The sequence below is a fragment of the Sitophilus oryzae genome, unplaced genomic scaffold, assembly GCF_002938485.1.
Source record: "Sitophilus oryzae breed Bouriz unplaced genomic scaffold, Soryzae_2.0 scaffold_179_pilon_pilon, whole genome shotgun sequence".
Classification (NCBI taxonomy): domain Eukaryota; kingdom Metazoa; phylum Arthropoda; class Insecta; order Coleoptera; family Curculionidae; genus Sitophilus; species Sitophilus oryzae.
This window is the reverse complement of record NW_022146501.1, coordinates 9916055-9934114: the sequence shown is the minus strand read 5'-3', so window position 1 is coordinate 9934114 and position 18060 is coordinate 9916055. Positions and strand designations below refer to the sequence as shown.

Below are 18060 nucleotides of genomic sequence, written 5' to 3'. Positions count from 1 at the left end.
TCATATGAAGTTTATTTTCTAATACTGTTAATTATGATGATGTTTTTCTTGAATATTCTTCTTTCATTTGCGTTCATATGTTTAGGTTTTCTGCTCTTTGATACCATTTTGTTCCAGATTATTTTCTAATGTCGCAGTACCATCTTAGAATAACTTGTGACCTTTTTGTTCGTTGTTCGGGTACCACCGTGTAATTTCATTAATCAATTTTTTATTAGTAGTTACTTGTTGTTAAGTGATTTATACATTCCTGTTTCTTCTTCTTATAGTACCATCTTCTTTTAATGAAGGTTAATATTTATATAAAGTAGTTTCTTTTTACATTCCTGTTTCAGTTATTTAATTCTGCAGATCACATCTCCTACCTGAGTCTTTAATCTTATCCACTTTGTCTTCTTTTGATCCCTCTTTGTCATTTGTCTGCATTATATACTGTTATGTTACTTCGACTTTTCTTATAAATTTTTGTTTCTAGTTTTATATCCGTACTAGCGTGTACCAGCGACTTCGTTCGCGTCGAATTAATCATTTGTAATGGTGATGATAAAGGAAAGCAAGAATTTCCATTAACATACAAACTGGATAAAATTTTCTCACATTTATGTCAGCATGAGAAAAAACAATATGGCGATATTATTATATAACTTGGTAATATTTGAGGTGTAGTTTCATCTCGTTGGAATTTCACTTTCGAAAAATCCGTTTGCCCAAAAATAAGCTTTTTACGTCAAGCAGTTTAAGCAGAATCTTGGTAAGAAATTACCCAAACACCCTGTATGATTTTTTAAAAAATTTCACAATATGTAAAAAAACCAAATAAATTATGCTTGTCCAAGCGTTTTCCCGAAAGACTAACCGTTTTTTAAATAACAAATATTGTAATACTTGAGGGGCGTTTTCACCCTCTTGGAATTTGAAATTCGAGAAACCCCTCCTTATCGAAACTCTACAAGTCTACGCCCCACAGTCAATCTGTTTTCCAAAAATCAGCTTTTTACGTCAAGCGCCTTAAGCAGGATTGTGATTAATCAATGACCAAATTTTTCGAAACACCCTGTATACATTTTTAAAAAATCTTAAAATATGTAAAAAACAAAATAAAATATACATGTTTAAGCGTTTTTTCGGAAACTTGACCGTTTTTTAAATAAAAAATATTGTAATATTTGAGGGGTGGTTTCACCCTCTTGGAACTGGAATTTCGAAAAATCCCTTCTTACCGAACCTCTACACCCTAGAATCAACCTGTATGCCAAAATTGAGCTTCTTACGTTGAGTGGTTTGAGCAGGATCGTGATTAATCAGTATGTCAGTTACTTAAGGATTTTATATGTTAGTATAGATATCATCTCTGGTCGTATAAACTTAGTAGTATAGTATTAGAGTAGTATAAACGCGATTTGAGTTTTAGGACTTTAGAAAAAATTCAACCATATTTTTATTTTTTTTTATTTTCTCTAAAACGGTATGGAAATTTGGAAAAATATAAACAGAATTAACCATTTTAAAATAGGTATAAACAATCTTATTAATTAATAATTAATATTTTCTCAGAATGTCAATAATAAAAAAGTGTTTCCACTTCTAAAGACAATCCAAGCACATACTGTAGATTTTTAAATAACTCTTTGAACACCCCTGGTAAAAAATGTTAAGTACCTATTGGACAGTCTTATTATTATTCGTACATTATACATCCGCTTTATGTGTGGATACAGTAATTATAAATCATTGCAAACGTCACATATATCAGTGAATACACTTAAGAAAATATTAAAAATATACCCAAAAAAGCAATGGACCAAAAACAATCTTTGAGACAATTTTTTAAAGGTATAATATAAGAATTGTGCTTGATTACAAGAGAGTTTATGATTGTGTATTACAGGAAAGAATATTTTTATAACTGGTGGTAGTGGATTTATGGGTAAAGCTCTCATAGAAAAACTCTTGAGAAGTTGTCCAGATATTGAAAACATTTATATGCTGATCAGGCCCAAAAAAGGAAAGTCTTTAAACGAGAGATTGCAAGAAATATTTTCTAATTGTGTAAGTAAGAGCAATATTTAGTTTCAGTAGTTTATTTCATCAGTTGATTGTTTCAAATTATTTATAATGGAAATAATAATAATTCTTATAACATATAAATACCATAGGATAAAAAAAAACGGTGTCAAAGACGGCTGCTGAATGACAATCGATTATAATTTTAGCGAGGTCAAGCTCTAGAAGTCATTTATTTGGCCCGTGCTCTCCTTTATTCTTTACTGATTTAAGAAGGTTGTAATTATTTTTATACTAAGTAAAAATCCCCATACTAAAATATGTTAATAAAAAGTTGGTAGGCAGTTCTTTTAGTTTCAAAGTAAAGGAATTTTTCCATTTTTTTTTATCTCAAAAACTTTGCGAATTTTGTTGGGTTATCGTTTTTTAGTTTTTCTATAATAAGAGTTAATTTTTGACAAGTCAAGTTTTATGTCAATTTTCAGTAAATGACGTCTAAAGATTGACCTCACCAAAATTATCATCGATTGTGATTCCACAGCCGTCTTTGACGTCGTTTTTTTCAATCATACATGCAGTATAATAATTATAGATAAACAAATAGGTGACAATAGTAAATAAAGATAGCATCCACTTAAGGTCAATCCTTAAGTAGATGATCCTGATGGTCCAATACACCACAACCATATTTTTTGGAAATATATTTACAGGGTGGTCTAGTTTTTTTGAGAAATTGGAGGTATAAGTGTAATGTCAACATTTATACTAAATTTATTATTACAGTTATTATAAAAAATTTAATTTAAAGTATATATTTTGAAATATTTATTTGTATTTCGTAGCTGTTCGAAATTCTGCAAAATACAAATCCAGAAATTTTTAAAAAAGTTATTCCTATCAATGGAAATGTCTTGGAAAAGAATTTGGGTAAGTAACTAAAAAACACTACTAAAACTAACTTTCTAAAGTTTCAAAATATTTAAAAATTTTATCTTTATTGTAAATTTTTCAGAACTAGTGTATAAAAAGTTTTTTTTTATATAGGGTGAACCATAGTTACAAGCTACAATATGTATTTTAAGATATTCACCAGACAAAGAGAGTAATGGCTTATGTCATATTACTAGATTTGTAGGTATACAGGGTGTTTCAAAAAACATGTGCCATCTCTCGTGGGAAGATTCCTCACGTAAAAATAAGATTTATTTTTCAAATCAACATACTGTTTGACCAGCGGATCTGTAGCTACGGAAGGAATGCGAGAAAAAAATCGATATTGCCTCGTTTATCTATAAAATTGCAAAATTGCCAGACATGAACTATAAATTTAATATATTTTTATTATATATAATGTGTTTAGTATATATTCTGACGTATATTACTAAGGAATTTTACCGTAGTTCATATTGTTCGGTATGTTTTATTTAATAACTTATTTCTTTCATTCTGTATAATCTGCCTATTATGAAAGTTGAAGATTTTCAACGATATCATTGGCAAACCGGCATCGCCGCGCATGGCCGCCTATTCATCGAACATGATTGGCGAGTACGTCACAGGATTTGTTACCACGCGGTTGCCATGGCTTTTACGCCTTTCCTATTCGCTTGCTTTATCCCCAACTTCACGGTCTCTTCTGAAAAGAGTAGGAATATTGAATACTATTGAAATATCCAGTGGCGGTGTCATTTTTTTGATCATTATTACTTTATTTCATTATTTTATACCGGTTATCCTAAACTTTATTCCTATATTTTTAGTATATTTGATAGTTAAGTTGTGTTTTATTGTTTTGTTATCTTGTTATAATGTTTTTCGTTCGTAGTTTTTAATTATTAATATCAAGTTTGATCGTATATTTGTGTTTTAAAACGAATAAATTTGTTAAGGGTAAGACGCTACATAGTCAGACAAGAGAAATAATAGCTAATTTATATAGGTAAGTTAATAATAACGTGGATGAAATCTCATTTGGTGTATTTCCTTGTGTTCATAATAGGGTTTGCGATGAAGAAGCTACAGAGAGTTCGCTTGAGTTGCCGCTTAAACGTAAACTTGAGCGGATATTTCTTTATACCGGAGTTAGCGTATCGGCTATAAAAAAATTCACACAGAAGATAAAAAAAAGGCTGAAAACTAACCCCGATAAAATGATATCCTCTCTGGAAAGAAACGACCACGTGAGACTGCTGTCGAAAAGCTCAACGACTTTTTCGAAGTGGTCAGGAATTTGATAAATAGATTTTATCTCGAATTCAAACTCGTCCCCACAATTAGAAAGCTTTTGCAAAAATTGCAGGAAGAATCGAATTTTCCTTTTGCAGGGAAACGCTTAGGGGGTTATTAAAATCAAATGAATTTTTTTGGCGTAAATGTTAAAATAACAGATAAATATTAATGGAGCGGCCCATTATATTGCAGAGAGAGATATAAATATATATACGCGAAATTCGAAAATATAGCCAAGTATTATCTATTTGGATGTAACATATGGGTAGACAATGACCTAACCTTTAAAAACTGCTGGCGGAGCGATACCATATCTGGTGTAATAGGCAATATCAGATCTACTGATGAGTAAAATTATGTTTTGTTTGCGCTTCCAAAGTTAACTATTTTCAAGATTTTTTTTTGCTGGAAATAGTTATATCTAAAATTATGTATTATAGAAAAAAATATAGTTAGTACAGATATATAAATAAATATACCTCAAGACTCAGTCTTGATCATCTGCTGATGGCAGACATGGTTAGCGAAACGTGCGTCCAGTGTAAAATTAAAAGTGTTTTGGTGTATTGTACTGATTTAGTGTTTTATTTTGCTGTGTAAAACCAAATGTTCCAATCCCCAGCTGTAATTATTTCTTCTATTATATTAACAACACAATAATAAAATGATTCAAAATATTTAAGGGAGCTTTAATAAAAGCTTTTAGTGTTTATCTGCTAACTCAACAGTAACGATTCAAACAGCATAAAGTTTTTTGAAAAAAATTATTAATCTGAGTATTATATTTATGATACACATTATTTTCATATAACACCGTACGCCCATGCCTATTTTATGAATGAAATTGGGCGTGTTTTGTTTACAACAGCGTTCCCCTGCCGATACCCCGTAGCTACAGATCCGTTGGTCACACTATAGGTTCGACTCTGCTTTGTTTCGTAGCTACAAGGTGTTAAAGTCTTAATATTTTTTCGATTTATTATAATTTTCTTCCAACTACCTTTAGCGTTTCGAATGAAATGTTGAGGATAAAAGTTACTCTAATTGCGACATATTTTAAAGCTAAACATAAGTGTCGACATATTCACCATGGGACATGCAAATTGGTTATCACTGGGATATTTTTCTAAAAAAAAAGCATGTACGCCACTGACTTTTTTTCTCTTGTTAGCAAAATAGTATAAGCAGTTTAATACTGACTAAAAGTTGTCTCTTGATATTTCGTCGATTTCGGCCTGCTTGATGAGATAAACGCAATTTTATTAATTTGCCTTGATCCAAGTCTAAAGTTACATTCGAAATCAATTCGCTGGCCGAGTGGCACTTCGACGTTAAAGTCGGCACGAAATTAACCATTCACAAAAAATTTCAATTCGAATTTTGCGCATGCGTGTTTAAACGTTCTCCTGACATTTTTTAGGTTAGTTGTTGGTTTTGATTTTGGAAGAGTCAAAATCCGGGACAGTTGTTAATTAAGTTTTCCAAGTTTTTATGTTTAGAAAAATGGAAAGAAAAACGTCATTTATTGATGATTTTTTTCTAAAATGTGTCTCAAGCACCCAAAACTTTTTCTCGCCATTAATATGGGTCGGACACCCCATTTTTTGGGTTTTGGTAAACCCCTTAGTTTTCGATCAAGCTAATTATTGAGCTGTAACAATAATTGCCGTTTTTTTTAACAGCAAAGCCACAAGTCCTAGTAAAAGAAGAATAGCGTCCTTCACTCATTTTTCTTTTAATAATTATTTTGCTTTTCACAGGAAAATGGCTTGTAACAATGACACAAACAAAATAATTATTAAAATTTAAATGTCAAATTTGTCATAATTTCAAACGAAAATTCCGTGCTGAAGTGGAAGTTTGCAGCTTGCAAGCTTTCAACCCAACTTCAACTTGCACTCTGGCGTCGAATTTTGTTGTGAATGAGTACACTGAAGTACATAAGATAAGCTTGCGTGCCAAAGTACGACTCGGCCAGCGAGTACTCCTACTACCTAAGTACTCATTGCTTCCTCATCAAAAATTATGAAAAAAAGTTCCTATAAACATAGGTATGGAAATGCATAATTTTAGAGTTACAAGATGTTAAAGCTTTATAATTTTTTCTGTAATTATCTTAACTAGTATTATGGAATAACTAAAAGTACTTGGAAGAAAATTATAATAAATCGAAAGATTATTAAGACTATAATACCCTGTAGCTACGAAACAAAGCAGAATCGGACCTATGTTGATATGAAAAATAAATCTTATTTTTACGTGAAACGAAACACCCTGTATATGAAAAAAATCAACTTAATTTTTTAATTTTTTTTCTATTTACACCTTGTATATAATCCTGATATTTATTTAGGTTTATCAAATGAAGACAGACAATTGCTGATCGAAAAAATTCACATTGTTTTCAACGCAGCTGCCTCTGTAAAATTTGACGATTTTTTTAACGTAGGCATACTGACAAATTTGAGGAGTGCAAGAGATGTTGCTTTATTGGCTTTGGATATGAAGCATATATGTTCGTTTGTTCACGTATCGACAGCATTTTGCAACATCAATGAAAAAGAAGTAAGTATACAGGATATTATAATCAGCATTTTGTTTGTGAGATTTTAGCTTACTTATTTCTATTTTTTGAGCTTAGACATTCATTAAAAATATAAATTATGGCGTATTTTTTACTTTATATTTTTACATGTTTTAAATAAAACTTGGACGACATTGAGAAACCGGAATTTGGCTGCTATATTATTATCATTACTTAATATTTCTATTCAAGGCATCAAAAAGACACAGATTTTGAATATTTTTAGATTGTAGAAGAGAAGCTATATCTTCCTAGAGGAGATTGGAGAGAAGCTATCTACGTTTCTGAAAATGGAGACAACACCATAGTGAACACTTTGTCGCATAAGTATCTGGAAGGCTTTCCCAACACTTACACCTACACCAAACACTTGGCAGAACACTGTGTTAACGATCTGTTGGCCGACAAAATTCCCACTGTCATAGTGAGACCTACGATAGGTGAGTAAACTATTTTTTTACTAAATAGAGATTAAAAAACATATAGCTAGACTTTACGATAGATAATATTAGTATTTACTTCTGTCTCACATTTAAGAGGATATATTTTTCTATTTTTTTCCATAGCAACTGATAAAATTGCCTTATATCTATCAAAAATAGTAGATACTTTAACCTCAAGGGTAGATTATATGATACTTTAACAGCGAGGATAGGTTAAAAAGTTTTATTTCTTCTCGCACGTTTTTTAATTGCTTCCATTTTTAAAAATGTTTGTATTCCTTTTCATAAGTTATTCGGGATTTAAATGGAAGTAGTTTGAATATGCCGTTTGTCGCTTCAGCCTGAATATCTGTTGGTAATTTACTTATTTCGTTTTGAGCCATTTCACAAGATCCATTTTTGCCGTCAACGAAGATAAAAGCAAAACTTGAAGAAATGGGCTATCCACCAGTGAGTACAAGGACGATCCGACGTAAATTAGTTGACCAGAAGTTGTTTACCCGAAGACCCGCCAAGAAACCACTGCTATCAAAAATAAAATTTGAAGGCCCGATTAGCATTTGCCAAGGAACATCAAAATTGGACTGTGGCACAATGGAAAAAAGTTTGTTTAAGTGATGAATCAAAGTTTAATTTGGTGTCATCAGATGGAATTCAACATGTAAGAAAACCTCCCAACAGACGATTGCTACCAAAGTACACGCAGCCCACTGTAAAACATGGTGGGGGCTCAATCATGGTATGGGACTGTTTTTCTGGGTATGGGATGGGGTCTCTCCATAAAATTGAGGGCATAATGGATCGGTTTGGCTACAGAGACATTTTACAAAACATTTTAGTGTTTTATTTGGAGGAAAAAATGCCAGTTGTACACTACTTCCAACATGATAACGACCCGAAACATGCCTCACAATTGGTTAAAAGGTTTTTGGAAGATGAAACGGTGACTGTTCTCAAATGCTCCAATTCAATCAGCAATCGTCACGAAAGAGAATTAAAAAATATTGACTCAAACTGACAACTAAAGAGACAGCTTTTTTTTTGTTAAATTACATAAAAACCAATGCCAACCCAGCACAATATTTTTTCTACTCGTAGTAAATTCCTTGAAGTAATAATTTCTGAATATTTTTTGAAACGTAACTCACCATAGAAAAAAATATTGTTTTATACACGACGATAAAATTGCGTTATCGTCCCCCGAAATTAATTCGCTCGCGATTTCATCTCTCTCTCAACTACTATTTTTGCATTATCATATATTAGCATCAGCATATATTTTATTATTTTTTGCGTTAATCATTGTGCAAACTAGAGATGAGTAGGTCCGGATGGATACGAATCCACGGACCTTCTTCCGGTACCGGTACTGATGAATGCAAAATGATAGGATGTATGAATAGGAATGTTAAATTAAAATTGGCGGTTAGAATGATATAGATCAGGCAGAACTGAAATCTGGATGTAGGTCCATGAAACTTAATCATTGGCGTAACTACAGGGGTGCCCGGGGGTGCCGCCCTCCAGGTACTGCTGGGCACCACCCAGAGAAATCCTGAATTATGACTCTTGGCTACGTATTAGTGATGTGTCGGTATTTGAGTAACGCGATTTTGGAGCGGAATTTTTTTGTAACGTCGTGTCGCGCTCCACAACAAATCAGGAACCTGTTATTGAAGAACGACGGTCATAATGACGACAAAATTATAAATTATTTATAAATTGCAAATAAATTATTTATAATCGCTCTTGATGTTAGCTCGAACCGTAGTAACCGCATAGCGACGTATTTAGCTCCAGCCGTCGCGATTTCGTCGGTCGCCAACAATAGTATCTGGAACTGGTATGTCCGTAGCGCCGCGCGATCTCGATCGGGACGTGTTCGCTCCAGCCGTCGCGCTCCTAGATTTGTAGTTCCCTGTCGCGAACAGAAGTAACTGCTGTAACTGGGCATCGACGCTCGACCTCGGCGGCGACCTACTTCGCTCCAGCAGTCGCGCTCCTAGAGTTTTAGTTCCCTGTCGCGAAAAGAAGTAACTGCTGTAACTGATTATCAACGCTCGACCTCGGCGGCGACGTACTTCGTTCCAGCAGTCGCTGGAGCTGGAGCGCTTCTAGGGTTTCGCTTTCGCCTGTCGCGATTTGATCGGTTACTACTGGCGTTGGTGCTCCCGTCGCAACGTTACTTTTGAAATAGCGATTTTTGGTATGTACTATGGTATAAAATAGCGTTGTTAGAAAGATGAAACGTAAAAGCAAATAAAATGAAAAATGTTATTTGCTTTAATACATTTATATAAGTTATATTGTTTATATGTATTTTTAAGATCTAATGATCACTGGAATTGCCGAAACCAGTTACCAATAAAGAATTTTTTTGGCAGTGGTTTGTACTGTGTTCTTGATTTTAACATTAAATATATTATGTTGCAATACACATAAATATGAGCCGTTAAAGACAATACGTCATTCCTTGATATTTCTTTAAAAATTAAAATATAATGCTACTTTCCCCAAAATAATGAACAAAAGCATTATAGCGACAGGTAATTTCGCAAGCAACTAACTTAGGTTAACTAACTTATTTTATTTTTGTATTTCTCAGCATCGAAAATTTTAAAAAATATAGGGCGATTTTCTATAAAGTAAACACCGCTCTCCATAGGCGTTCTATTAAGTTCATTATCTAAGTTCATGGCACGAATGGTTGTAACAGCTGGTACAATTGTAAGAACCTGACAACATTGGTTGGGAGTAGATAACTAATGCCAGAAATACTGCATAAGCGAGGACCGCGACACTGTGGAAGTACGGAAGACTCATGTGGAATCGGTATTCCCATCACTACTACGTATTAATTTTTATTTGCTTGTGATGCAGTAAAAATTACGTTTTCTAGTTTTGTTTAGTTAATACTATTTTGTTGTGTTCAAAAAATGTATTAATTTTTATTTTTTTAGAAAATTTGTAGGTATTTGAGTAATCTACGGGAACACGGTTTGATAACTAAGTCTATGAATTTATTGACAGAGAAATTCAGGTAAACGTTTTATTCAAAAAATGTGATTTTATTAAAATATAAATTGCTAGTTACGCTAATGAGCTTGATGTAAGTCCGGACCCAACTGTTTTAAAACACCGGATCTACGCATCTCTAGTACAAACATATTATTAAGTCAATGTTGATTGTTTCTTTTAGTTATTCCTAGTCTATATGAGCCTTTTGTTGGCTGGCTGGATAACATGAATGGACCAATGGGCATCTTGTCAGCAGCCGGAGCTGGATTGCTAAGGATAGCTTTCGGACACCCTGATGTTTCCATTGACTGCATCCCTGTAGATGAAGCTGTCAAAGTATTCCTTGTGACATGTTGGCACGTAGCGAACACAGGGTAAAGTATTACTATATTTTAGAAAGGAATCAAAAATTTCACGAACTACAAAAATGCCATTGGCGTGCACATTTAAAAACAATAAATAAACTTAGAAATGTATATTCAAGATTGAAAACTCAACTTTAAATTGCCGATTTCTTCATTTTAGACCTACAAATACTGCGTTGGTGGTGAACGCCAGCGCTCACGGTGAGAAGCTCATGTCTGTCAACGACATAGCTTCCATTGCTCTGGAAATATCCTGGAAAACGCCCATGGAGTACAAGATTTGGTATCCGACCAATCCATCCACAGCACTGACAGAGTCCAAGTTATATTATAACATTAATGTGATACTGTTCCATGTTATACCAGCATTTTTTTTGGATTTGATTATAAGAGCCGCCGGGTATCCACCGATGTAAGCATATTTTTAAAAGTTTTTTTTAGTTTTAAGTCAAAATTTGACATTATACAGGTACAAATCTGTATATTTTAAATTATGAATATTTTGACTTGTTTCCATATTAGTCCCAACAGCAAAAAGAAGACCGTTTACTAAAAATCTATTTTTTTTGAGGAGGAGGGGAAAAATCTTGCATAAGACACCTTTGGGTAGTGTCGGATTCCTACCGACTAAAAAAACCCTCCTCACATTCCAACGCTCTATCCAGCTGGAAACCGCTTGCGCATTACTTCAGCTGAAAGGCTGTCTATGCGGTTAGGCCCCGCATTCTATTTCCTTTGGTTTCTATTATTTCTCGAATGTATCTATATGTAATTTTCCATGATGTTTCACCGTTTAGCAGCCCTTGCATCATATTTTTAGCATTAAAGACTTGTCCACCACTGTCCCGTTGAAATGGCTCTCTAAACTGCTTCCATTCATTGCAGAGGAATAGTGTGTGTTCCACACTGTCAACTTCCTTGCAATACGTACACAAATTTGGGGTGGATCTCTCCCTTTTATATAAATAGTTGTTAAAGCATCTGTGCACTGTCAATGCCTGAGTTAGAAAATAGTCTCTCCAAAGCTTCTGTCTAACCAGGTATTAATGTCTTGTATGAGATCATGTGTCCATCTACCATATCTATCTAGATCCCACTCCTTTTGCCATTCATTCATCAGTATGCTTCTTGCCTCCAGTTTTGATGTCCCTTTGTATCTCTCTCTTCTTTCCTCTACAAGTAGATGAATAGACGGCACCCCGGATATGACATTTAATGCTTCAGCGGAGACGGTTCTAGAGGCACTGCAGATTTTGATGTTAGTTTACGGTGTATAGCTTTAAGTTTTTGCCTTATATATCTCTTTGATATTGCGAAATGCCACACAGGTGCTACATATAACAGTTGAGAGTGTGCTACACAGGCTAGGATTCTACGTTTGGAAGCAAGTAGCCCTCCTATATTAGGCATCAGCCTACCCAGTGCGGTCAAAGTTCTTTCCGCCTTTCGTATAACTTGATTTATATGCTTGCCAAATGTAAGCTTTGAGTCGAGCCAAACTCCATGGTATCTTATTGAATTCTTTGGTGAAATTGTTGTACCGAGAAGCCCAAATGAAATATGAGAGAGTTTCCTCTTGGTTGTTAATAAAACCGCTTCAGTTTTGCTTAGTGCCAGTTTTAAACCTTTGCGCTCGATCCAGTTGGCCACTCTTTGTAGTCCTGCATTAGCAACACTCATGAGTGTCTTTTCGTTTTTGGCCGTTACCACCATCGCTACGTCATCGGCAAAGCCGATTAGTGTTGACTGTGACTAAGAACTGACCCCTGTAGCACTCCGCTGGTTACGTTAATCTGCCTTTGAGCAGTGTTGTCTTCAATTAAAATTGTTCTTTCAGAGAGATAAGACGCCGCCATGTTAGTCAGAGACGAACCCCATTAATTATACCCCATTTCTGCATTTCGCCCAGAATGATCTGCCACGAAGCACTGTTGAACGCATTTTGCACATCTAGAGAAATTACTGCGCATAATTTTCTATTATTTGGCGCATAATCTGCTGCTTGTCTGGCAATAAGAAATACATGTTCAATGGCGTGTATTGTTTGTCTACCTTTTCGAAAACTATATTGGCGCGCTGAAAGAGTTCCTATTCGATCGAGTTCTTCATTTAGTCTAATAAGGATAAGGTGTTCATATAGTTTTCCTTCTATATCTAAAAGACATATCGGTCGGTATGCCGCTGATCCATCTTCTGAGTTAGAGTTTTTAGGAATCAGTATCAGTGCGGCTTTCTTCCACTCGGGAGGTGGAAGTCTCTTGCTAGGCCATTGGCCACCTTGAATATATACTCTGGTTTTTTGTCTATTAATTGCTTGAATATTTCGACAGGCACGTTTCCAGGTCCAGGGGCTTTTCCGTTTTTTAATTTATCACAGGCTTGTTTCAATTCATTTACACTAAATTCTACAAAACTATCTCTAATATCACAGTTAAATATCAGGTTTGGATGAACAGGGAATAGTTTTTTAGCTTCCTCTGCCATTGCTTCAACGCTCTGCTTTGATTTAGAAGGAAATCAACAACAATTACAACCAAACCAAACTAAAAATATATTATTATATTCTAGAATAATGAAGATTCAAAGAAAATTGTACAACGGTACTGCAGCCCTGGCTTACTTCATGTGTCACGAATGGCAGTTCCTCAATCCGGTACTAAGGAGAATATTTGAGGAACTACCGGAGTCAGAAGTGGCAGAATTCAAGTACGGATCTGTCAAAGACGACGAACACGTCTATAGGTACTTGTGCGCGTGTGTCAACACTGCCAGATGGATATTGCTGAAAGAGACCAAAGAAGTCAAACCCTCCTCGCATAAAACACACAAATTGTGAGTATTTAATTTTCCGAATTTTTCAAAAACCCTTTTTTTAAAGTGATTTTCTACTAAATAAATATCTGACAGTGTCGCCAAATATCTATTTGAATTTATCGTTGATAGCTCCGTATTATTACAGATTTTTTTTTCTTTAAATTTGTTCCAATTATAACTTTTTTAAAAACTAAAATAAGTGAGAAAATAAGTTTACCTTTCATAACACAAATTAAATTGTATTCAAATACATAAAAATAATAATTAATCATCAATAATTAAATTTGATGCTTAGATTAATTATTACATACCCATTTATTACACATACTTAAAAAAATTTGGAGTTTGGTCTGGAGTTAGAGCTTACCTGAAACAAAAAAAAAGACTAAATTAGTTAAATATAAAATATATGTATACCGGGTGTTTCTCAAAAGTGGCTCACCCCTATAACTTTTTTATTTTTTCAGATAAATAAAGGAGATTTTGTACGTTAGAATATGACATAAACCTATATAATTGTTTTCGGCCACTTCCTGTTTTACCGGAAATTGTAGTCATTTTTTATATTGTCACTTTTGACTTTTAAATGGCTTTAAAATGACTTTTAAATATTTTTATATTATTTGGAACGTTTGAAACTATTTAAAATCTTATTTGTGGCGTTTGAAAAAAAATTACATGTTCTATTCGGAGTCAAAATGACTTTTTGTGCCTCGGCTATTTATGTCGGACTCGCTAAAGTATCTTCCGTCAAAGTCAAACATACAGCCTGGCCACAAAAAGGGTCATTTTTACTTCTTCTCTCGAATGGTTTAAGTCGTATCTGAGCAATAGAAGTCAACTTGTGAGGGTAGATACCACGTTATCTTCTAGCAAGCCAATAGAATGTGGAGTACCTCAAGGCTCAGTACTAGGCCCTATTTTGTTTCTTCTTTTTATTAACGACATTGCTAACATAAACATCAGTGGTAAAATATGTCTTTTTGCGGACGACGCTAGATTCACTTGGAGCAACAAGGACGTCACGGCACTTTATAGGATTATATCAAATGACTTAATCACTATTAAATCTTGGTGCGATTCGAACCTCCTGAGTCTCAACATTTCTAAAACTAAAGCTTTGTCATATAAAAACTCGCTGCAGCCTTTTGTACTTAACAACACCACCACTGACGACGTAAAATCTGTAAAATTCTTAGGGCTTGTTGTAGACAATTCTCTAAAATCGGACATGCATATCGGTCTGCATTTGTCGAAAAAATTCAGCTCTGCCTGTTTTGCATTAAGATCTGTTTCTAAGGAGCTTAATTTGTCAGTGGCTAGAACTGTTTATTATGCACTTTTTGAGTCGCACCTCAGGTATGCCCTTCCATTCTGGGGTACGTGTTGTGCGACTCAATTTGCCCGCATTTTCAAGCTACAGAAAAGAGCTGTTCGATATTCACTGGGACTAAACAGCAGAACTCATTGCCCGGACTTTTTTAAAAAAATAAAAATATTAACACTTCCTTCCGTATTTATATTTGAATCCGTTTGCCTAATACGTAAGCATGTATCAGCTTCTCAAGAAAGGCCATCTCCCATTCAGGAACGCGGAGCAAGATCTTTATCTACCAACCCCACGCTCAGAGTTAGTGAAAAGTTCAATATTATACAACTCGAAAAAAATGCACAATCACCTGCCATTTGAAATCAAATCCATAACATTATTTTCTTCATTTCGCAAAGCATTGAAATCTTATTTACTAGATAAGTTGTGACAAGGCTTTCTGAGCCGTAAATGACTTATATTTTGATAATCGAATTTAATCTTGTAAACACTGGTCTAATATTTGCTATTACTATATTTACTATAAACTTACTAGATATTTTTGAATCTTATTTTTTTTTATTCTTTGACATTGTAAATATTTATAAATGTTTATTTTAAACAATAAGACTGACAATGTAATTTGTGTACTTGTTTTGTATTCTCTTTTGTTTATTTACTTTACCTTTGTCTACAAATTTTTTGTCAAAAAAATTTTTTGACAATAAAGGCATTTATTTATTTATTTTTGTCATACGCTCCCAAAAACAGCTATTTTACGGACTCATTTCAGTCCGTAAAATGTTTCTTTTTCGGCCTAGGCCGTAAAGGTCGTCATGGCAACCTTTATGGACTAAAATGTCTAAATTCGTTATTTGGTTGTTTTATTTTGTCATTCGAAATTTGTCACAAAATCACATATTTTATTTTTAGGGTATATGTTCTGGACAGAATATGTAAAACAAGCTTCTTCATTTGGTTGTTCTGGTTTGTCTTTATCAAGCACTCTTTGCTCGTAGTTTTATATCAGGCACTGAAGAATTACTGGATTAGTTTATAATAAAATGGTTTTAAATTATTATTCTTTGTATTTTATGGACAAAATATACTTATAGTTTTTTAATATTCCTTTGTTTATTTTACATAGTTATTTAGTTATATTATTATACTTATCTAAGGCTCTTTTACATTTGTCACTTTTAATGATAACTTGGAGAAATCATCCAAAGTGATTAGTGTAGATCGCCTCTAATTTTTAGTCAATTTTTAATCACTTTAATGTACAGGGTGAGTCAACGATGGAGTAAAGTCCATTATCTCATTGTTTTCGAGATTTACAAAAAAAGTTAAATATAAAAGTTATAGGGAATGTTAAGATACACATTTTAAAATTATTATTGACTTTACTGGGTGCTTCAAAAAAGTGTGGCGGATATAACATATGTTTTTTAAATACCCTATTTTTTATTTTATTTTTAGATTCTGGGTAAAATTCCATAACTTTCTTATATATAATGTTGTATACCTAAAATTAATGGTTTTTGTAATTTTTGAATTTGTTTCAACAAATGTTAAATTTCAGAAGTAAGGACATGTGTCCATATTTTTGTCTTTCTTGGACTCATTTTTTTATCCACTTAGATCGACTTATATTTTTATCATTTTCTTCACAATTTTACAGCATAAACTCAATAATGCCACTTTTTTTTCCTCCTCCTGGAATTTTTTCCTGCAACTAACTAACCAATTTGTCCCTTCATAGATCAATTCCGTTCAGAGAATGAGAGATTTGATATTCATGTTAGTGGACAATGAAAGACCAGATCGGCGGGATTGGAACAGAGGGACAGATCGTTTAAAAATACCTCTTGCGTGTACCCACCTAATAAAAACCACATGGATTTATCAGTACCAACAACAAGTCTACTCTTGAGACCGTGTACTAGTCTTCATGGACTGCATTAGAATGAATGTCCCCTATTAATTTTTGTAGTTTCCATTGTTATTTAATGTTATCACTGCCATCTTAGATTACGGTGGCAACAATAAACAATCTCAAATACTAGCTTATACTAGTTTATACCGGGTGCGTCTCAAAAGTGGCTCACCCCTATAACTTTTTTATTTTTTCAGTTAAAAATCTTGGAAATTTGGAATGTCAGTATATGACATAAATTAGGATTGATTGACGTATTCAATTATTGTTTTCGGCCACTTCATGTTTCACCGGAAATGACTACAACTTTTGATTTTTATGGCAATATTTTTTTACACGGTATTATTATTCGATAGAAAATAACACTCTGATTAGAATGAACACCGTTGCTGTCAAAAGTCACTAAGTTACTTTTTATTACTTCCGAGAAAAATGCGTCTAAAGAAGAATTGCATTGCATAAAGATGTTATAGTTAGTAACTATTCGGTATTAAAATAAAACATAAATAGCCAGAAATCGTAGTTAATGACTTTTGCAATCGATTCTCCGATTCAAAACATAGTTAGTGATTGAATTTGGTTGTTCGGAAAAATGTACTGTCAAGGATCCCCACCCTAGAGAGCTTTTATGGTGCCTTTTCCACCCACCATGCATGAATACATGGATAGCATCATGCTCCTTCCCTAGTCTTCTTATTCAAAGGAAATTATAACTTGCGGTTTGCAACGAAAATTTGACTCGAAATACCAAGTGTGTGGTATCAAATTATACAACGATATATGGACATCGAAAATGTAAGATCTCGTCCTAGGTTTGGCCGTACAAGGGTAACGACTAAACGACAGGATCGCTACTTGGCTCAATTTGCCAGAAGAAATCGGTCAGTCCCAATTCGAGAGCTACGATCTCAGGTTCAACGAACTTACCACCGAGTGATATCAAGCCGAACCATTTCCAGGCGACTTTCTAATGCTGAATTGCGGCGTAGACGTTCACTGCGAGTCCCTCCATTAATTTTACCCTATAGACACAAGAGGCTACAATGGGCTAGAGAACACCAGAACTGGTTATTATCTCAGTTGAGAAACGTAATTTTCACTGACGAAACCAAGATAGGTTTGATCAGTGATGACTATCGTTAGCGAGTGTGGAGGCAGCATCGCTTGAATACAGCCCTTGCTGTTGCTCCTTATCAAGGAGGAACTGAGATGTTCTGGAGTGGCATCATGTACAATAGGCGAACGGACCTCATTCATATTCCTGAGGTGATGAACGCCCATTTGTATGTGGAAACTGTAATCAGACCAATAATTTATCCACTGTGAGAAGAAATCGGCAATAATTTTATTCTCATGGA

The 18060-nt window shown here is 34.0% G+C and overlaps 2 protein-coding genes across 2 annotated transcripts in view; one reads left to right on the top strand and one right to left on the bottom strand.

Moving 5' to 3' along the window:
- Positions 1 to 18060, bottom strand: part of LOC115882780 (microtubule-associated protein futsch) — a 195606-nt gene that overhangs the window by 115617 nt on the left and 61929 nt on the right. The window lies entirely within an intron of this gene.
- LOC115882782 (putative fatty acyl-CoA reductase CG5065) lies at positions 1704 to 15857 on the top strand. Its single transcript, XM_030901022.1, has 9 exons — positions 1704 to 1833; positions 1889 to 2049; positions 2847 to 2931; positions 6587 to 6798; positions 7044 to 7257; positions 10460 to 10652; positions 10804 to 11055; positions 13212 to 13475; positions 15700 to 15857. The coding sequence occupies exons 1-9, from the start codon at positions 1797 to 1799 to the stop codon at positions 15824 to 15826; spliced, it is 1545 nt and encodes a 514-aa protein (XP_030756882.1). The 5' UTR covers positions 1704 to 1796; the 3' UTR covers positions 15827 to 15857.

What these genes read in the sequence shown, in the direction of transcription:
- LOC115882782 (XM_030901022.1), top strand. Translation starts at nt 1,797, where the DNA reads ATGGACCAAAAACAATCTTTGAGACAATTTTTTAAAG. An exon ending in TTTGAGACAATTTTTTAAAG is followed by an intron (nt 1,834 to 1,888) that starts GTATAATATAAG and finishes TGTGTATTACAG; the next exon opens with GAAAGAATATTTTTATAACT. An exon ending in TGTCTTGGAAAAGAATTTGG is followed by an intron (nt 2,932 to 6,586) that starts GTAAGTAACTAA and finishes ATATTTATTTAG; the next exon opens with GTTTATCAAATGAAGACAGA.